General features: G+C 36.9%; 4 protein-coding genes across 5 annotated transcripts; 2 read left to right on the top strand and 2 right to left on the bottom strand.

Annotated features, from left to right (window-relative positions):
- Positions 1-594: 594 nt before the first annotated feature.
- LOC140963236 (uncharacterized) lies at positions 595-8,938 on the bottom strand. Its single transcript, XM_073422524.1, has 7 exons — positions 6,700-8,938; positions 4,564-4,920; positions 3,126-3,857; positions 2,039-2,260; positions 1,750-1,944; positions 1,428-1,621; positions 595-985 (listed from the first exon to the last, which is right to left on the bottom strand). Exons 1-7 carry the CDS (start codon positions 7,912-7,914, stop codon positions 820-822), a joined length of 3,081 nt encoding a protein of 1,026 aa, XP_073278625.1. The 5' UTR covers positions 7,915-8,938; the 3' UTR covers positions 595-819.
- A 1,521-nt stretch (positions 8,939-10,459) lies between these two features.
- LOC140963063 (glyceraldehyde-3-phosphate dehydrogenase, cytosolic-like) lies at positions 10,460-13,536 on the top strand. Its single transcript, XM_073422282.1, has 11 exons — positions 10,460-10,620; positions 10,734-10,834; positions 11,122-11,252; positions 11,312-11,411; positions 11,587-11,733; positions 11,821-11,881; positions 12,133-12,230; positions 12,501-12,643; positions 12,753-12,836; positions 13,127-13,216; positions 13,308-13,536. Exons 1-11 carry the CDS (start codon positions 10,593-10,595, stop codon positions 13,351-13,353), a joined length of 1,029 nt encoding a protein of 342 aa, XP_073278383.1. The 5' UTR covers positions 10,460-10,592; the 3' UTR covers positions 13,354-13,536.
- A 921-nt stretch (positions 13,537-14,457) lies between these two features.
- On the bottom strand, positions 14,458-17,027 carry LOC140963059 (transcription termination factor MTERF5, chloroplastic-like). The gene is made up of 4 exons (XM_073422277.1): positions 16,753-17,027; positions 16,120-16,169; positions 15,803-16,018; positions 14,458-15,716 (listed from the first exon to the last, which is right to left on the bottom strand). Exons 1-4 carry the CDS (start codon positions 16,821-16,823, stop codon positions 14,602-14,604), a joined length of 1,452 nt encoding a protein of 483 aa, XP_073278378.1. The 5' UTR covers positions 16,824-17,027; the 3' UTR covers positions 14,458-14,601.
- A 310-nt stretch (positions 17,028-17,337) lies between these two features.
- Positions 17,338-20,007, top strand: LOC140963060 (triacylglycerol lipase 2). 2 transcript variants are annotated; one of them, XM_073422279.1, is made up of 9 exons: positions 17,338-17,713; positions 17,801-17,917; positions 18,474-18,614; positions 18,694-18,804; positions 18,870-19,013; positions 19,109-19,149; positions 19,250-19,329; positions 19,451-19,513; positions 19,594-20,007. In XM_073422279.1, exons 1-9 carry the CDS (start codon positions 17,528-17,530, stop codon positions 19,905-19,907), a joined length of 1,197 nt encoding a protein of 398 aa, XP_073278380.1. In that variant the 5' UTR covers positions 17,338-17,527; the 3' UTR covers positions 19,908-20,007. The 2 variants fall into 2 exon arrangements, with proteins under 2 accessions (XP_073278380.1, XP_073278379.1); XM_073422278.1 differs by having other exon boundaries at positions 17,343-17,713; positions 19,418-19,513; positions 19,594-20,002.
- The last annotated feature ends 621 nt before the right edge of the window (positions 20,008-20,628 follow it).

Consider the following 20,628-nt stretch of genomic DNA (forward strand, 5'->3'; position numbering starts at 1 on the left):
TAGATAGCGGAAGAATAGAATTGTCGGGTTTGATAGATAACTAAGTTGATAAAAGAAAGATCCTATTTGTAAATTTGTTCAAATACCCGGAATAACCCTGAATAAAAAATTACAAATTAATATAATAAAAATGGGTTTTATTTAAAGTGACATATAAATTTATAATCATGCAAACGAGCTTTCTATAGCCGATTGAAGGGATTTTTTTAACAAAAAGCAGATACTCGATTGTAAAAAAAACCATGAAATCAACATATTTATTCAAGTTAATTCACAAAATTATACAATAAATCATAGAAAATTTAAATCGATTCAAACGAAGTGAAAACCTAGTAGTTTTTATGTAAATATTTTTTTGTGTCTACCTATAGAATTACCAAAGTTGAACTACATTTTTTTATATTAGAACAAATTGTGGAATCTGATTCTGGAGTTTTTAATGAATGACACAATTAGTAGGACCATATTTATTTACAAAAACAAGACCGACAATGTCATGAGAAGGAAGATGGATTCAAGTTTAGGTGAAAAACAGATTGACAGAGCGGTCTGCTACAAAAACAAACGAAAAAATAGTTTTAAATTCTTAAAGTCTTTAATCGAGAAAATTGTTTACTTTCAAAGTACACTACATTCCAATATTTGACAACATTCATGATTCTACTTTGTGTTAGCTTCCACTAAAAAATACACAGTTTGGACATTGTTTAAAGCCCCCGTTGTGAAAAGTAGTGAAGTGTTGCCCAAAGGGAAACGGAGAAGAAGTGACTATTTACCGTGCTTATGTATCATTTATACAATATTTATCGATTTTTCCCCTCACATCCCGAGCATAGGAGTTTCATCACTGTCATCATCGTCATCATCAAGCTCATCCAACTCATCTAGTAATGACTGATTCAGCTTCTTGCGAGATTGTCTCCTGTGCTTCTTAGGTTCCAATCTGGGTTCCGCTTGCTTAATACCTAATCCTCCCACCTTGAACCTGAACCAAGTTCCAGCTCAGATATAGGAAGAGAAGTAAATAGACATGACACGGAAAATAAAAGAATAACCTGAGCTCTTGGCACGCTCGGGAAACACTATGTTAAAAACTATGAGATTAATTTCCATTAAAATTGTACTAAAACTGTTCACATTCTCGAACTTCAGTAACAATTGCTTCGAAATTACACTCGTGAAATAAAAACAACAGACTAGTTTGTCAACAAAGCAAAGGCTCAAGAATATACTCAAATCCGATCATCTACAGTCAGTTAAAAGCTTTTAAAAAGAAATAAGGTTCGAATGTTTCACACAAACATGCATCCAAATAAAATAATCGGTATCAGTAAGTACCCCTCTTAACGGCCAAGTTATTTGTAGGATTGCAATAAAGGTCAATTATATATGAAAGTAATCATGGCACATCTTAAAGCCAAGCATACCTAACATCACCTTCTCTTTTAGTTCCGATGGTCCTAAGTTGAAACTCTTCTCTGATTTTAATCTCATCGAGCAATTGAAGATAGTATGGATATCTTTCCCAGTCCCCTTTCACCAAACATCCAGGTTCACCTATATGTAGGCAATTGCTGAATGAACACTTGCCAGGACCATTGCCTACTAGAATTTTCTGGATCTGAAGAAATGTCATTTGAACACTTACTCGAGTTTAAATATCACATATATAATACTGCTCGCCTGATCGAGCTAAAAATAGATAACAAAAAACAATTAGATAACGGAAGCATAGTCAGCAGTAGAAACCTCTGGGAAATGAAGTGCGAGGGACTGTGCTGTTACTTTCATCAAACTTGGCTGGTTAAATCCAGGAGTGTCAGCGAGATATCCTCCTCCAGATAACGGAAGTAAAGAGACGTTCCGAGTAGTATGCTTTCCTCTTCCACTTCTCGTTGACACCTCCCCAACACGCTGCTCTTCAAGCCACTTGCTGCCTAAAATCTGAATAGTTGATTTAGGAGGGGAAGAGTTATTTATCAGTTGGCTGACAAAAAACAAACAGACTACATATATATGTGAGAAATTGCAAACCTACAGGTTCTAACCAATTATCATCGTCAGCAGCCCGAAAACAAGTCTGATTGCCTCTTAACGCATTGATCAAACTAGATTTACCAACTCCGCTGGGACCAACAATAACAGACATTTGGTCTCTCAGGATGAATTGCAGAGTATCGAGACCTTGTTTTTTATCAACGCTACAAAGAACTGGTTCATAGCCCCAACTACGAAGCCGGGTTTTCCACTCAGATAACATCTTCAAAAATAAAACATCAAAAAAGTTAATTTAGTTATTACAAGGAAAAATCAGAACAAAAATCTTTACTTATAACATTGCATGTAATAGTATCAGGCTAGCTAATATACAACAGACGAAGATGTGAAGGTCTGAAAGGAAAAACTTAAGTTGCTTGGGCTCTGGAGTTCAAGAGCTCAAGGATTGTTTCATAAAAAGATCCAAACAAAATAATCTCAAAATTATTTCTCAAAACTTGAGTTTAGTCGAGTTGAAAGGGCAGCCAAACACCATCTAACGTATTCATCTGAACAGCGTGGACATAAAACAAGAGTCTAAGTAGATCAAATTTAACATGAAGCATCACTACAAGCATAATCTGCAAGAATAGCTGGCGCATCAACAGATAATTTAAAAGAAAAAGGAAATTGTTACTGATGGGAAGAGTTTTTGACAGAGCTTGCAATTATAATGGGATATAGTCAAGTTTGTACTCTGCAGAAAACTAGTTGACATAAAAACTCTTCGCATCAGCAACAGAGAGGCATTTCCTTTGCTTTGTTGACAGACTTGTCTGTTTTTTTTTTTCACGTGCGTAATCTCGAAACAATGTTTACTGAAGTTTGAGAATGTTAATGGTTTTAGTACCAGTTTAATGGAAATTAATCTCATAAGTTTTAACATAGTGTTTCCCGAGTGTGCCAACTGCCAAGAGCTCAGGTATTCTTTTACAATCTGTGTCATGTCTATTCACTTGTCTTCCTATATCTGAGCCGGAATTTTGGTGTTGCGGCGGTGATTGAGTGACGCGAGCAGTAATGCATTTTTATTAGTCTTATAGAAAGTAAATGGCGTAAAGAACTGCTCAAGCAAATGAATGTCGTACCTCTTCGTCCACAAGCTCTATTTTATTTAATGCAATAGTGAGTGGAAGTCCAGTAGACTCGGCCTCCACAAGAAACCTAGTAAGCGTGAACGGCTCGAGCTTCGGTTCATCCAAAGAAAATAGCACCAGAAAATGATCAATATTCGCCACAGGAGGATCGAAAATCTCGCTCTTCCGCTCAAAAACGTTCTCAATCATTCCTCTCCTATCCACCCAATCAATCGACCCGACCAAAACCTGATCGCCTACCAGCACTCTCCTCTTTATCTTCTTCAACAGCGCTTTCACGTAACACAGAAGTTCCACACCGGAGCTCGCAGAATTTTCATTTCTCGAAGATTCCAAATGCAGCGAGTCGACAACAACTCGCATGAAATTGGCTTGCGACGAAGCGACAGTGCCTATCGCTTGATTCTCAGAGAGCGTAGGCGTGTCATTAGGCGAAAGAACCGGAGCGAGAGAAGAGAATTGCTTCTTCAAGGTTTCTCGAGCCTTAAGGAGGCTCCTTTGAGGCTGTTGCTGCTGTTGAGGCCTTCTGACACTGCTAGGGTTCTGCTGCTGGCGCGCGACTACAGAGCTGGTAAAAATGTAGCGGTGTGAGCGGACGATGGCGGCGGAAATGACAGGCGGCAGTTTTTGGCGGAAAGAAATCGAAGCGATTGTCATGACGGTGATTAGAAAATGGAAAGTTTCGATTGCTGGTCTTCGTGTGAAGTACAGACTTGCCATAGGCTTTGGATAAATTATTTAGTTGCAACAGTTATTGGACTTTGACCCAACTTAGGGATTTTTATTGGGCTTGAGCCCATTTACAAGTGAGATTCTCACAATAACCCGAATCATTTACAAGTCCAGCAAGAAGAAAATTAATAAACATAGCAACGCGCCACCACAGAAAGTATCTGCAGGGGGTAATGAATGATTTTGGAGCCGAAACGTTCTACTTCAGAGGATGGTACTTTAAATTTTTAAACAAAAAACCTAAGCTTATAAACATATAAAAAAACCAAAAAATAGAGAAAGATCGTTCCTTTCCGTGTATAATGAGATACATTATATCCTTATATTTATAATTGCAGATTAGAGTACACAAATCAAAAGCCCAGTTCAAAAACAGCTACATAAACCAGTAAAAACAGAATTCTTGAAAACTAGCAAAGAAAATGCCAGTTCACTAAAAAAAAAATCACGACCCTACAGGCTACCACCTAATCTTGTTTATCCCCCAAAGTTCCATATGCATGATCCTGTAACTGCATTAGCCCGCGAATGATCATACCCCGTGTCGTGTCCTTCAAAGGGATGCATAAGCCGATAAACAATAAAGAAAATACTCAATTCCAGGGTCGTCAATTCAGCTTTGATTCCATGATAGCCATTCTTGGTCAGAAATACGCACAAGAAAGTTGAGCCACAGCAAGAACTCGTACGGTCTCTATCCAGATGGTGTTTTAGCGTTTGTCCTGCGAGGAACAAGCACGGCTTCATTAGATGAAGCTTTTACAGCAGATATTTCTTCCATGCGTTTCCACACTGCTACACGTTTTAACTTAGTCTCTTCTTCCCTTGCTTCATCTTCTTGGAATTTCAGTAAACACTCATCGAAGAGTTCCGGATCCACATCAGAGAAGAGTTTGCGGACATTTAGTGTCAAGCTCTGCACTGCCTGGTTCCAGTGGCTTCTTGAATTCTTCTCCAAGGAAGGGAAGATTATCGGAAGTATTACTTGACGATTTTGTTTGATCAGGTTCTCAATATGATCATTGTTCCATAAAAATAGAGCCCTTTCCGCCACCTGCAATATAAATAATCCAATCAGCTTGATTCCTAATGGAGGAGTAGCTTTTAAATCTTCTGCTAATATTTGGTAATATATCTTCTCTACATTGATCGAGTACTTGCGGCATGTTTCACACAGATGTACAGCCAAAACAAAACTAAATGTGAGCCAAACTGTTTTTTTTTTTTTTAAACTTAAAAAACAAAAAGCCAAATTCAGTGACATTATAATTTGACAGATGAAGATCATGAAACAAGAGAGGGCACCGTTGAAAACATATCAAAATCCCAAAAGAGACAGGGACCCTGTCCTAAATAATTCAGAAATACGCACAAAAGGACGAAAAGGAATAAAACACTTGATACAATCCAACCTCATTGAGGTTCTCCAGTGGAACAGACCTGAATTAACCACAAATTTTCGAGAATTTTCCCCCTTGCCACACAGATCTCTGTAAATGATTGAAACATTAGGCTGCTGTTCTAAGAATTCTCTTACCGGATACTCTAACAAATGATGCAGAGTGACAAAGTCATAGTTTTTTTAACTGTCTTATGTTATTTTGCAGCAGCTTTTTTTGAGTCCTTTTCTTGTTTTACATTGAAACAAATGTTAGAGATTCCCTCCTACTGACGCTTCTCCAATGAAGACTAATTTGGCCACTTGCTAGTAAGCATCCTTGACAACCACGAATGACTACATGTCTGTTCTCATGTTCATTTTCAGAATACTATACTATTAGATTTTGCTACCCTTAAAACACCTACTTCAATTGTAGTTCCACCATGTAGTACAATAAAACTTCTCGATCCCAAGTACAGGTCTCAAACTACCAGCAAAGTTTATTCTCTTCGTGCCCGTTTAAAGCATTCCATGCCGAAGAAGATGAAAGATCAGAGTCTTTACAGAATAAAAAAGTTCATCATATATCACTAAACCCATAGTCGTATGAAGTTGGTAATAAACAACTTGACCTCAAACAAGTCTTTAGTGAATGTTCCCATTGTGATAGGAATTCCTAAATCAATTAAACATGAATTTGAAAAAAGGCAATCGGTAGAACTTAAGATAAGGAATGAGTGAATGACACATTAATTAACAAGAAAATGGCCTCACAGAGGTAGAAGAAGTGCTATTGCTACAGAAAAAAGCCAGTGCTCGGACTCAAAGCCTCGAAATTCAGAACCTCAGATTAATCAACCAGAACTAGTCCTCATTGGTTTATGTCTTGGATAATAGACAGTTCAAAAAAATTACAAGACAGACCAGGAAGCTTAATACTTAATAAAAGGAAAATATAAAAAACCAAGCATTAACCATCCCATGGTCAAAATTCATCCAAACAATGCCTCACAGCATATATTTACATTAGTTAAAACCCATTTAACAAGATGGGCTCCGTGATGGAACTAGAGCTGTTACATAAAAACACTATGGATCCTTTAGACGTCAGACTAGATATAATGGAGAATAATGGCCGCAAACCGACATGTGGTAAGTTGTAGTCCATGAATGGGAATAAAACCAATAGATCGAAAACAATGTATCTACTACTCCATTTAAACCAAGAACATCCAATTAATGCTTCACGGAATATCAGCATAAAATAAGTATTACAATAGCGAAACACACCCTCGTGCATCTATTGACAAAATGCGACTTGAGCATAATTAATATGCCAAAAATCAACTGAGGCCCTTGAGGTAGCAGATTATCATGGTCTTAAAACCAACATGTCATAGTAAGTAGTAAGCAGTGAATGGAAATAAAAGGTTATGAGATTTTCTGGCTAACCTGAAAATGTAAGCTGCTCAAGCATTGACCAATCTGCCGAAACAATGGAACCATACATCGCTGGAACTCTGGAGGTTGAGTAGCTTCCAATACTTCCTCTAGTTCACCCAAGAACATAACCTCCTTTGAACTGTTTGTGATCGGCCAATATTTCAACAGGCCTCGTATGACAGTATCAGCAAGTTTGCAGTCCTTTTCCACAAACTGTGTGATGCAGTAAGACAGCTGCTGATGATACATTGGTATGCACTTTGGCTTGTGAAGAGGAATTAACACCCGAACAAGGAAAAGTTTGTGTTCTTCTTTCAAAGGCAATGCAAATCCATTTATAATGCTGCCCAAAATTTCTAACATTTGTGCGATGCCATTATACTTCTCCGTTTCAAAAATAAAACAGTAGAATATATTATTAATTGATTTCCTTATGAATGGACGATGCACCATGAACTTCCCATATACCCGGTGCATGACGGTTTTTAGGTATTCCCTTTCTCTGGGATCTTCTGAATCAAATAGATCCAGTAACCTTAAAACAAAGGAGTGATCAATGTAGCGCTTAGCCAGCTTTGCATCTGTTTCTGGTGAAGCCACAAATCTGAGAAGAAATTCATAGACGAGCTGCAAATGGGGCCATGCAGGATCCATTAAGGGCTCCTCGTCTTCCACATCAAAGGCCTCTAAAACTTTGTTTTCATGATACTGAGTAGATAGTGTCCGAAACAAATTTATGGATACCATTTTCATGATCTCTTGCATAACTGTTTCACTAAACTTCCCATTGGGCGAAGTCACATAATCAACAATCTCTGCCAATGTCTGCCGCTTGATGTCTTTTTCTTTCAAATTTTTAGCAGGTTCAGTGAAGTCAAATAGAACACAACACAAATTCAACTTTTTAATAAACAAGTTTTGCTTCTCTGCATTTTGTACATCCCTAAAACTAGGAAGTGCTTCATATGGCACAGCCCCGCCGGTTCCATTTACCTTTGTATGCAGTGAGTCGTATAGTTTACTTCCAGAAACTAGACCAGAATTTGAAGTTGAGTTGGTCCCTTGAAAAAATGTAGCATTTGAATTACCTGACCGCGAACCTGCAGCATGATTGCTTCTGGAAGAAGCATAAGCATTTGAAGATGAAGTAGAGGATCCTCCATCCCGATTCTCAGCTAACTTGCCTTGTTTTCGTGGAAGTCTATTGAGAATATTTTTAATCATACCTTAAAGTAAATGCAACCCTCTTCAAGTAAGCTCAATTTGTTACAATTCAACTAAAATGCTAATATACCGAATAAGAAAAACATATATTACATTCAGGAAACGGATCATTAAACCAATTTCATTTACTATATCCTTTTTATCAAGGATGCAGGCACCTATGAGGCTATCTTCCCCACCACCAAAAGTAAACACGCAGGATCTTTGTGCTTCTGCTGTTACCAGCTAAGGGCATCTCATCTGTGAGAATAGAAGGGACATAAAAGAAAGCATAAACCGAATTGATACAAGCTAAGCCCACGCAACACAAGCCAGGTTCTATATCAAATTTTGAAGCACGAGCAAAAAAATCACCAAATCACCAAACCCTTTAAAGGAGATACGTATTGCACAAAATCCATCCATCTGAAAAGAAGGTACGCTGATACTTGAACATAATTTCATGTAAATTTTATACCAACTAGTTTACAGCCCAGATGCGGAAAATAGATTCATATTGAAGACATAGCTAAAATATTTACCCTAAAGATAATATGTAGGGAAATCCTGCAACTTTGACTTACAAACGCCTCAAAAATAAATCAAAGAAAGGTCACGAGATTAGAGCTCACCTCAAATTTCCCCTTTCTCCCAAAATTTCCCAAGATTCCCAACTATCCAACCATATCAGAAAGCGTCAAGATCTGGGCGTGATCTTGAAAACCCAGTTGACATTCTTCATCAGAACTCGCCAATCAAAAAGTACCTATCAAAGCATTAACACACACACCCCGAAACAGTATAACCACCCACGCACCTCCGTTTCAAACTTCACACGTACAACTATGAAAAACAGGACTGTAAAAACTATGGATTATGGATGCACGCACATTATTTTGATAGAAAAATAAAGCAACAGAAAAGCAAAGGGAGGCTAAAAAAAGAGAATGAGTCTTTTGTGAGTTGGGTCAGTGATTGAAATCTGAACATTGGCCCCGCAAATGGGCTGCACAGAAAGGGAGAGCAAGCAAAAGTAACGGGGTTGGGTAACGAGTAAAAACGAGATAATTGCGTGCCGTTTGGTTGCGTGAATTGATTTTATTTAATTCAGTCATACTTGTTCAATCACTTGTAGGATGTTTAATTCTCCTGACATAATTAACTGAATACTAGTTACTCTGTACACGCATCGCGTGTGTACAGTCTTTTTTATCATTATCGATGGATTAAATTGAAATTTGACAAATTATGAAAGTACTAAATTGATATTTGAATTGTTGAAATAAAAAAAATAAAAATAAAAGTGTGTGTTGAAATTTAAAAAACAAAAAAACAACAGTGTAATATTAATATCATATAAGAATAAAGTTGGAAGCAAAAGTTGGTATCCTTTCTAAGTGGTTACTATCATGTCCTCAACTTTAATAAAATAAAATAGATTATACACTTATTATCGATTTTTAGACATTGTTTAATTGATAGAATGAGATGATAAAAGCCGGACGTTATAGAGACGATGAATTAATATACTGATTTCATAATGAGTCAAATCTATAAAACTTGACTGAGATGTTGAATGAAACAACGATGTGTAATCAACTAATGCTTATCATTTGCAACAAACAAATGACTCCTTAAAGTATGATTTTTGGATGATCAAATTAATTCATCTTAAAACTTTGAAAAGATATTGAATTATGAAATTTGAAGTGCTCGGTAGCAATTCCTCTAAATACTCTCTAAATATAATTGGTTTGTCCATGTCATGAAATTGAAATGTACATCCAAAATTTTGTTTTCTTTGAATAATTAATACGTCAGCAATTGAGTCATGAGTTTATGGCTTTGTGTTATCCACAAATTTAGACACTGATATTAGAAATGTCGTTATATTTGAGTGATCAAAGCTCATTCCAAAATCCAAATAATAACTTTAAGATTTTTGAAAAATAATTTATTATATTAAAATTCTATGTATGTGAATCATCTCATGGATTGCTAGGAATAGTATTTTTTTTTTATTTTATGTATATACAATGGTGGTGGAAGATTTGTTTAAAGAAATTAAGATGATATAACTCCCAATTAATTCTAAAAAGAAAGTGAATTTGATTTTAAAAAGAAAAGAAAAGTGAATAAATGAATAAAACATGTATAATAGTCATGAAAGTTTGTTTATTTGTATTTTAGTTTTATAAGTATTCAATTTCGATTTTTTTGTTATGTAAGTTGGTTTTTTTTCTGTTTTTTTAATTATTTTTTATTTAATAATGTCGATTACGTCAATATTTTTCGACGTAATGTTAACATTTTTTAATGTAATATCAGCAATCCAACAAAATAAGCCCAGAACCCAAAATATAAGTCAACTCACAAAACCAAATCTAAAATGGAATAATTATAGAATCACAACACAAAATGCACAAAAATTATTAGAACATTTTGAATATTTTTTTTCCATAAAATCGCCAATGCCCACGTGGCGACCGTTTCCCCCTGCACTCCGAGGTCGTCGTTCCAGCATGTGGAATGAACCCACCAAATTTCATCATCGAGTGTAACGCCTCACACTTCTAGATAACGATCTCGTTTGCCCACCATTCTACATTTGCGATCTCAAAAGCCGTTTAACTATTATACTCTCTACTCCTACGAACTCTTTTTTTCCCCGTTTTTGTGCTCTAGATCTCGCATTCATCATGGCCAAAATAAAGATTGGAATCAATGGTACTGTTAAAATTCTGTTTTTGTTAAATTTGTAGAAGGAAATATAGGTTACTCCATTTTTCCTGTAAGATTTTTTTAACACCATGTGATGTGATTTGGTGTTTTTTTTGTAGGATTTGGAAGGATTGGACGATTGGTGGCTAGAGTTGCGCTGCAGAGTGATGACGTTGAGCTTGTAGCTGTTAATGATCCATTTATTACCACAGATTACATGGTATTGTCCTTTTTTTGGGGGGAAATATTCATTCTCTATCTTTTGTGGCTTTATAATCGTGATTGATGCCTTACTCTGCTTGCTACCCAACGTACATGTAAAAATGCATGCTGTGTTTGTCTATCCGAAGTTAGGAAATGCATGTAAATGTTGGCTATTTTTTACTATTGGTTCCTTTGTTGCCAATAGATTTGTTCTTGTTGAGGGAAAAGTACGATTGAAGTTTTGTTTCGCCAAATGTTGTTTGTATATGCTATTTGACCACCATTGGCTTTTTTGGCATGTAGACATATATGTTCAAATACGACAGTGTTCATGGTCAATGGAAAAAGCATGAACTCACCGTCAAGGATTCAAAGACCCTTCTCTTTGGTGACAAGCCAGTGGCTGTCTTTGGTGAGAGTTACTCATCTCACTCGTTAGCAGTCGGTATAATTTTTAGCATCTTTTATACTACGTACTTTTTTTTACGAATAGAAACCCAGAGGAAATCCCATGGGGTGAAGCTGGAGCCGAATATGTTGTGGAGTCCACAGGTGTTTTCACTGATAAGGACAAGGCTGCTGCTCATTTGAAGGTTTGCCTCGTAACATAATCATTATTTTGGAGTTACCATAGTCCAAGGTAGTCTAATTTCCCACATTTTGATTTATTCAACAAACACGCCATGTTTCGTCTTCATTTGGGTCACAGAGTACTTATAATGTAGACTATTATTTGAACTGTTTTTGGTTCTCTTATCTGACTATCAGGGAGGTGCCAAGAAAGTGGTAATTTCCGCCCCAAGTAAGGATGCTCCCATGTTCGTTGTGGGTGTCAATGAGAAAGAATACAAACAAGATATTGACATTGTTTCTAATGCTAGCTGCACTACCAACTGTCTTGCCCCACTAGCTAAGGTCTATTCTTAACTTAATTATCCAGCTAAAATTATGCAGTAATAACTTCCTTATGTATATCAAATGTATTGTATTCTTATGCCACAGGTTCTTAATGATAAGTTTGGCATTGTTGAGGGGCTGATGACAACTGTCCACTCAATTACGGGTAAGCATATCTATTCCTGGAGTTTTCTTACTTTTAACATGACTGATGAAACTGTGCTACAATGGAATAAAACACATCCCGTGTACAGCATACGTCTTTCGATAAAAGGAAACATATTTTGGATCCATCAGGAAATATAATACTGTATGCTACATGAGGAGTTATTGCTTCCTTATGGCATGAACTTGGCCTTTTTACATGGATTGAAATGGCCATTGACGATGTCTGTCACTCTGTCCTATGGTCTTCAGCAACACAGAAGACTGTTGATGGTCCGTCAATGAAGGACTGGAGAGGTGGAAGAGCTGCTTCATTCAATATTATTCCTAGTAGTACTGGAGCTGCAAAGGTACGTGTTATGAATTACTATTTACATAATGTAATTGATGGGATCATCTTCGAACTGGAAAGTTCGGTATTCCATATTTGGCCAATTTGAATAAAATGCAAATACCGTTTGCCGCAAAACTAAGGTACATGTTTCAGCAGTTGTACGCACTCACACCTGTATGAATACTTGAATGTGATGATAATCTTTGTCCACCTGGTGTAATGTTCCTTAATACTTATTGGTCGGTTTTACATTATGCAATATTCTTTATTTCATTTATGTGCACAGGCCGTTGGGAAAGTACTTCCTGCCCTGAATGGGAAGCTTACCGGAATGGCTTTCCGTGTTCCAACTGTTGATGTTTCAGTGGTTGACCTAACTGCAAGGCTCGAAAAAGCAGCCTCCTATGATGAAATTAAAGCCGCTATCAAGTAATGATCCTTCAATCTTGTGAAACCAAATTCCTCAATGATTTGTAAAGGAGGCTTCATTCCATTTACTGAATATTTGATATACACGGGCGATTTAACTGTTTTATAGGGAGGAGTCTGAGGGCAAATTGAAGGGTATCCTGGGATACACAGAAGATGATGTGGTGTCCACTGACTTTGTTGGTGATTGTAGGTAAGGACTCGGGATTTACTTCCTTCTTGTTGCTTGTTTAGCTAATGATTTATCAGTTTCTTTTTAGCCTTTAGCAACGTTGTTTGAAGTTAAGCCTACAAGGTCTTAATTTCCTAGAAACTCGTCGTTGTCTTGTTTCTTCTCTCGTAAAATTGACTATTTTATTTACTCACCCTTTCCCTTGGTTATTTCCCCAAGTAGGTGCATATTTTTCTGAAGTCTTTAATCTTTTCACCCCTCTATTTGTTATATGACACTGCCACATACGTTATGAATTGGATTCGGAATAGGTCCAGCATATTTGATGCCAAGGCCGGAATCGCCCTTAACGGAAACTTCGTGAAAGTTGTCTCTTGGTATGACAACGAATGGGGTTACAGGTACATATCATGAAGAAAAGATATTTTCCCCCGTTTATTCTAACTTTGGACTATATGTTGGATGCAATACTAATGTACTACACTGTCACAGCAACCGTGTGATTGACTTGGTTCGGCACATGGCAAAGTCTGCTTGAGCCTGTTTGGAGGAGGTTTTCCACATTGATTTTCTACATCACTCCATTTTGATCAGATACAGAGGAGTTATGTTTCGGAATAATTGAGTTTATGAGGGACTTGCCATTTTTTGTTTCTTTTTTCCCGTGTTAACATTTGTTGAACATGATCTATTTAGCTATTTGAGTGTGAGATTGTTTTAGGCTTTTAATTGTGGTTCTAATTTGTGGTTTATTTGGTATTTCAACCTTGGAGGACGCGGTGAGTCCAAACGGTGATCGGGCTGAGTTCAACATATCCTTGGTATCTCTTATCCTAAGACTAAGATAGTATATTGTGAGTCGTTTTCATGAATCTTTATTCACAAAAATAGTAAATTTTGTCAATGTTAACAATAAAAAAAATAAAATTTTTTATTGGTGACTTAAATAAAATATTCGTCTCATAACCAGCTTACAAGAATTTTAGCGAAGAAAACTAATTTCAAATACTACAAAATTTATATATTAATGGATCGTGACATACATGATACATATGTTTCATAGAAAAATTAAAAAATGAATTAGTTTTTCCCAAAAGAATTTAAAATGAAAGTTATTAATTTTTTAAATTTGAAATTATAAGAGAAAAAACAAAATATATGAAAAATATGATATATAAAGTTGGATGGTCAAAGGTGTTTTGAGAATTATAAAAACGCTTAAACTAAATATGTAAATTCAACGATATCATAATTTACGAAATCAATACGAGTTCAAAGACTTTGATCTAGATTGATTATATCACTCACCTTTACAAAGAGCACTCACTTGCTAATTTGCTATAGACTTTAACACATATCTTTCTTTATTGCAGATATATGGTAAACATGAATTCGAATCATTGCCAGTTAATTACCGATGATTACGTACCAGATACTGAATGATCGTGCACCAAGGTAAGTTACTTTACGACGTTTTGTTTGAAAAGATTGTGATCTGATATGCGTTGCAAATGAATCGAGGCTGCACACAAATTTTTTTCGTCCGATTGAAATAATATTTGATTCGCATTCTAAATTATCGAACTGCGAGTTCAAACATGAATTTCTAACATAGCTCAAACATTTGCATAATAGAACTCAGTTCACAAAATATTGAAGTGTAATAAACCATAAAATTTTCAACCAAGCATATTATAACACAAAAACTCACCATCTCACGTATACTATGAATAAAGTTTTTCATATGTAGTATCCATCAGACAACTAACTCACATGCAGAAAAAGCCTACTCACCAACCATTTTCTGCATTTTTTTCTTCAAGAGTGTATGGTAGTCCTGTTCCGACAGAGACAACATTTGATTCAGAAGCAGCTTGATGCTGTGTTTCCTCATAATCTCATACCTAGGTTTGATCCTATCTTCTAAACTGTAGCCGAAATACTGCGGAAATTTGATTAGTTCAGACTTTGGATACACCATGGTCAGAAAAAAGTCCCACTTTGGTGTCACGTTATCCGACAAGCTAAAAGTATACAACGTCCCATATCGCGATATCATTGTCGTGACATCCCCCAAACTATATCCTCTGTCCAAGAAAAATTGAGTCATGGGCTTCAAATTAGCCTCAATGCTGAGACCAAATGTTTGAGGAGATCGTTGGAGAAGAAGTGCGACATTAACCTCCAAAGACTCGAAATACTCGGCCGCGGGGCGTAACTTTTCCTGCACACTATAACTTATAATATTCGGGCAGCGAGTAATAATCTTACCTACATTCTCAGCAGAGAGGCCCTTCTCATAAAGAAAATCCACAGTTGATTTAAGTTTTGATCTGCTGTAGGTGAGAAGCGGAGGGAAGCGGTATATTACTTTTGCCCATTGCTTCTTATCAACACCAAGCTCCTCGAGATATTCCATGGTGGGAATCAAATTTCCTGTGAGGCTAATTCCACACAGTTGAGGTCTTTTACTCAGGATGCCTGGGATGTCTACTTTTGGCACGCCTAGATCGAGAAGAAATTCAATGACAGGCTTGATTTTCCCGTCCAAACTATAGTAAGCGAATGCTGGGAATTTGCGTGTAACTTCTCTAATTGCTTCAAGTTCCATACCAAGCTCTAAAAGGTAGACAATGTGCGGAGGAAGCTTCCCTGTTGGGCTAATGTCACTAACTCGAGCCAGGGCTTTTAACTTCTTAGAGTTGAGAGTAGAAATAGATGTAGCAGAAGTTTCTACCAATGGTTGTTTCTGAACAATTTCTTTAGTATTTTTCTTTACAGGAGATGGATGGTTGGGAAAGCTTTCAACAAAATCTACCAAAATTGATCCATACTCCTCAAGGAGTGTCTCAAGGTACGGGTTAAGAGCGTCCCTGATCTCAAGAGTTGTGAGTTCCCGACCTGAAGCAGGAATATAAAAAGCCTTAACAAAACAAAACAATAAGTTTCAAGAGTGTTTAGAGAGAACCAGAAATAAGAAACCGAACCCACTAAGTAGCGAGACTTGTGAACGGAGTGAAGCTGCGACAGCAGGTGATCAATAAAACCATCCGACTTGTTTATGGTTCTTGCTGCCAGCACACTGCTTAAACCTAGTTTCTTCAAGAATAAGCTCAATACAGCCTTTGCTTCTTCCTTTTCGGCTGCTAACAAGGTTTGAGGCACAACCCTTGCTCTAAATGATCCATCTAACCCAGATTCAGCTTCCAACCAAAAGAGATTCCACAATGTTATATTACAAAGAAAAGGTGAATATCTGCATGCAACTTTATGGAGGATGCCAATAATGATAATAAGATCTTACAGTATTTTGCTCGAGAAAAGAAAAACTTTTGAGGAACCAGGGCTTGAGTCCTGCAGGTGATAAAGATGGTTAAATGGATGTCACCAATCTAGGATAGGTAGCTATAGGATGCTCAAATTGTACAATTGAACTATTTTACTTTATAACAGTGTTGCAAAGCCTACGCTAAAATCGGCGAGACCATTCCACTTAATTATAGCTGATTTTTTTGAATCCATGGAGATATAATTCTAATTAAGGTCGTGCTCACCCAAGTTGCCCAGAGAGTAACACTTCAAAAGTTTAGTTCTTTGTTTATCTTCTTCATCTTGCTGGTATTCATATCAAACAGAAGGTGTGCAACAGGTTCTACTATCGACAGCCACTATAGTGCAAAACATAAACAACCACAAAAGAAAGGGGAAAAGGGGTGCAAACCCAGACCATTTCCACAACTTTGCATCAACCCATCCACAGGATTACTGACACAGAAAAGCCCAAAAAAAAATGGGAACTTGAAGTTACGTTGTATCAAGAATCTACACTGAGCAAAAAAACAAAACAAAACCCTGCTCCGTTCTTTGAAATTACCAAATATTCACAACCCAAAAAACAATAACCCATAAATGTGTTAGAGGGAAGCAAAGACTGCACCTTGAGCGGAGAAAGGTTGTTCTTGAGAGAAACGGGTGTCCTGAGGACCTAGAAAGAGCAAAGGCTTTCATTGTTTGGCGAAAGGGTAAAAATTTGGGAATTTGACAGTGAAAAAATTTGAGTGGAGAAGAAACTGAAAGGGGCTTTGGCTTTCGGGTGCTTACCCTTTACTGCACTCGTGACCACAAGTCCTGTAAATTGGGATTTAAGTCATTAGTTGAACTTTCGTATCTAATGAGAGGTGAAAGCATGCGGTTCCGTCGTTAATTTGCAAACAATTTTGAACTCAAATTTTTAGTTTATAATAGATGAGAATGCGAAAGTCATAATGGCTAAATCATTTAGATGGTAGATATTCGAGATCAAAATATTATTATCCCGATTATTAAGTAATAGATTCAAGCTCTGCCCACGGTCCATGTGTATACAAAACAGAGTTACAATATATTCATATTATTGATCTATGATGTTTTTGTCCACTTTTACTGGTTCCTCAGATTACAGGTGTTTACCAGGCAGACTAATTTGGGATAAATTTATAATCATGTGGATAAGATAATTTTGCAATCTTCATTAACAATACTAGTAATATACCTAAGTACTAGGATCTCGATTCATTTTGCCTTAAAAAGAACACAAATCGCAATTCTCGAGTCATGTATCCCAGCAACACATTGCACACACCCACACGTATAAATCTCATGAATCCTTGAGTGAGTCCCAGAAGCAAACTGGCATACATTGCTCCTCGTAAGAAAAATCATTAAGCAATCAAATGGCTTCGAACGGCCATAATTTCCTGCTCAATTTGGCTGTCTCCGGTTACTTTTTGCTGATGTTAGCACACCTCCCTCGTCAGGCATTCTCCGGCCGAAGTCTTCCACTGGGTTTTGGGCAGCCACCGGAAGCTTTGTGTGCCGCCGCAATCAACTCACTTGGTTACAAGTGTCAAGAATTTGAGGTGATGATGACTGGGATCCATTCATTTGCATATATATTTTTATTTTGAAACGAATTTGAAAAACGACATTTTTGTAACCTTTTTCAGGCGATAACTGATGATGGATACATACTAAGCGTTCAAAGGATTCCTGAGGGCCGGGCTGGTGGAAGAGGCGGCGGTTCAGACCGGCCACCGGTTCTTCTTCAACATGGAGTAATCGTGGTATGGATTCATTTTATTTGTTACAGCCTTCCTCCGAGGAGTAATGTGTCAAGACTTACTTTTTCATCCAATTAACTATTTCTTTTGAACTCTGCATTATTCATAATCTATCAACGTTCACAACTTAGATAATATAAAGTACGTAGTCTAACTAAAGGTGTGAAAACGGTCATCGGGATGGGACGGCCCACAACCTACTCACAATTAAGCTGGGTGGGGTGGGGCATACCAACCCGAGGCTTGTGTAATTTGGCGATTGGACTTGCCGCAAACCACCATTAGACCGTCCGACGGTTTTGATGCGTTTGAGAAATTGTCAACTCAATCCACCTATTTTATATGACAGAACAGACCAATCCGACGAACCTAATACAGTTTGACACCTCTAAGTTAACAAAAATTTGCCATATTAAAATATTCTAATAGTGCAATATGCACTTATTGCCATGAAATATCTAGAATATTTTAAAATTTCACATATATTTCACAATGAAGTTGATTATATATGATGAGAGACTAAATAGACAATTCAAGTGGTAGAAAACAATATTTACAGGATGGTATGTCATGGTTGCTGAATTCACCCGACGAGGCACTGCCGCTGATTTTGGTTGATAACGGATTCGATGTCTGGATTTCAAATACAAGAGGAACCAGATATAGTCGTCGGCATCTCACCCTTGATCCCGCCAAGCAGGTATTCAAATTGTGTTTCATTGCCACTTATCCTTCGAAATATTCGAGGATTGCAAAATCATTTTTTGAAACTGAGACAGGAATATTGGAATTGGACATGGGACGAGTTGGTGATTCACGATTTATCGACTGTTGCGGACTTGGTTTTCAACCAAACTGCTCAGAAAATTCACTACGTTGGCCATTCATTGGTAATCTATCAACTGTTGGTTTTGTCTAAACTATGACAATATGTGACTAAATAATTGATGGACAGGGGACTTTGGTGGCATTGGCGGCATTTTCGGAGGGAAGGCTGAGTGATAGGATAAAATCAGCAGCACTGTTAAGCCCGATTGCATACTTAAGTCACATGACCACAGCCCTCGGTGTTGTAGCAGCCAAAGCCTTCGTTGGTGAAGTAAGCGATCAGAAAATTTCACACGAAATATCATTTTTTGATATATGTATATATAAGGGATGGATACATTGTGCCTTATGATTTTCTGCCGGCAGGCGGTATCGATCTTGGGCTTGTCGGAGTTCAATCCCAAAGGGTTCGTCTCATTTTATATCAGCATCCCATATAAAAGTTCAAAAATAAGAAAAATCTTGTGAACGTGCTTGATTTTCTTTTTCTTCCCAATTAAACCGCAGGGTACAAGAGGAAATGTTTATGAAAACTCTATGTGACAATCCGGAAGTAAATTGCTATGACCTGTTAACAGCACTCACGGGTATATGCACAAACAATATTTATTTAATTTTTTAAGAAGAAATTGATCTTAGTAATTACTTTTTGTCATTTTCTAATCATATGTAAAGGAAATAATTGCTGCCTGAATAAATCAACCATAGATATAGCCCTCAAGAATGAACCCCAATCTACTTCAACAAAGAACCTGATCCACTTGTCCCAAAGTAAGTCGTACGTATATATTGTCTTATCCCATGTTTAGTTTTAAGTGATTGATCAAAGGACAATACACTTACTGATGCAGCTGTGCGAGATGCAAAACTGTCCAAATATGACTACGGAAGTACTCAGCTGAATATAGAACATTACGGTGCACCCGACCCACCCGTTTACGACTTGTCCAAGATTTCTGGGGATATCCCTCTCTTGCTGAGCTATGGAGGACGAGATGCGTTATCGGATGTTCAGGATGTGGAAGATTTGCTCGATGCAATGAAATTGGACAAGTCGCTGCAGGTTCAATACGTCAAGAATTATGCTCATGTCGATTTTGTATTGGGTGTTACAGCCAAAGATTTGATTTTTAATCGGGTCATGTCGTTTTTTAGAAATCAATAATTTTTTAAATATGATGTGCTGTCATCTGTATTTTACATTGTTCAAACGATATTTTATATATATCAAGTGTTTTTGTAATTGCTCCAACTCTATGTTTCATCCCAAAATTGAAAAATATGAATTTTTTTAGTGTGAGAAAATTTTGTTACAATTGAAATTTAAACTCGATGTACAAGACTTTTTTGTGTCAAATAAACTATAAGTCATCGACTGAAAACGTAAAAAAAAAAAAAGATAAATAATTTCAAATACGTCTTGTCTAGCACAAGGGCACTACTGTATGGTGGGAAAAAATATCGAGGTTACCATACCGAAAAATACCCAAAATTTGGTGCATTATGATATCGATATCGAAATTTTTATTACGGTAACAATATGAAATTTGAAAATTTTTGTTATATATCGAAATAGAAATAATATATTTAAATTAAAAATATACTAATTTAAAAAATGCAATGTATTTTTTCGATATAAAACGGTATATACCGACATCGTACCAAAATCTTGGTATACCACAATATTTCAGTATAATAGATATGCTAATTATACATACTGAAATTCGATACGGTATCAATATAAATATTTTTAATATTGTAATTTTTTTGATACGGTGCAGTAGTCCACCCTTAGGCATAGACATGTGAAAACGGGTTGGCGGGGTGGGCCAGCCTGCCATTTCGGCGGGCCTCTAAATGGTCAACCCAGCCCAACCCATCTTGGG

This window comes from Primulina huaijiensis, chromosome 17, assembly GCF_012295235.1.
Source record: "Primulina huaijiensis isolate GDHJ02 chromosome 17, ASM1229523v2, whole genome shotgun sequence".
Lineage (NCBI taxonomy): Eukaryota > Viridiplantae > Streptophyta > Magnoliopsida > Lamiales > Gesneriaceae > Primulina > Primulina huaijiensis.

Excerpts from the sequence above, each read along its gene's own strand:
- LOC140963236 (XM_073422524.1), bottom strand. The coding sequence starts at position 7,914 with ATGATTAAAAATATTCTCAATAGACTTCCACGAAAACAAGGCAAGTTA. Across the intron at positions 3,858-4,563 it reads ACGCTAAAACACCATCTGGA|CCTATGGCAAGTCTGTACTT; the intron begins TAGAGACCGTAC and ends ATTTATCCAAAG. Across the intron at positions 1,622-1,749 it reads TCGCACTTCATTTCCCAGAG|ATCCAGAAAATTCTAGTAGG; the intron begins GTTTCTACTGCT and ends ACATTTCTTCAG.
- LOC140963063 (XM_073422282.1), top strand. The coding sequence starts at position 10,593 with ATGGCCAAAATAAAGATTGGAATCAATG. Across the intron at positions 10,621-10,733 it reads AATAAAGATTGGAATCAATG|GATTTGGAAGGATTGGACGA; the intron begins GTACTGTTAAAA and ends TTTTTTTTGTAG. Across the intron at positions 12,644-12,752 it reads GAAATTAAAGCCGCTATCAA|GGAGGAGTCTGAGGGCAAAT; the intron begins GTAATGATCCTT and ends ACTGTTTTATAG.
- LOC140963059 (XM_073422277.1), bottom strand. The coding sequence starts at position 16,823 with ATGAAAGCCTTTGCTCTTTCTAGGTCCTCAGGACACCCGTTTCTCTCA. Across the intron at positions 16,019-16,119 it reads CTTTTCTCGAGCAAAATACT|CTGAATCTGGGTTAGATGGA; the intron begins GTAAGATCTTAT and ends TTTGGTTGGAAG. Across the intron at positions 15,717-15,802 it reads CAAGTCTCGCTACTTAGTGG|GTCGGGAACTCACAACTCTT; the intron begins GTTCGGTTTCTT and ends TTCCTGCTTCAG.
- LOC140963060 (XM_073422278.1), top strand. The coding sequence starts at position 17,528 with ATGGCTTCGAACGGCCATAATTTCCTGCTCAATTTGGCTGTCTCCGGT. Across the intron at positions 19,150-19,249 it reads TCGGAGTTCAATCCCAAAGG|GGTACAAGAGGAAATGTTTA; the intron begins GTTCGTCTCATT and ends ATTAAACCGCAG. Across the intron at positions 19,514-19,593 it reads CCTGATCCACTTGTCCCAAA|CTGTGCGAGATGCAAAACTG; the intron begins GTAAGTCGTACG and ends TTACTGATGCAG.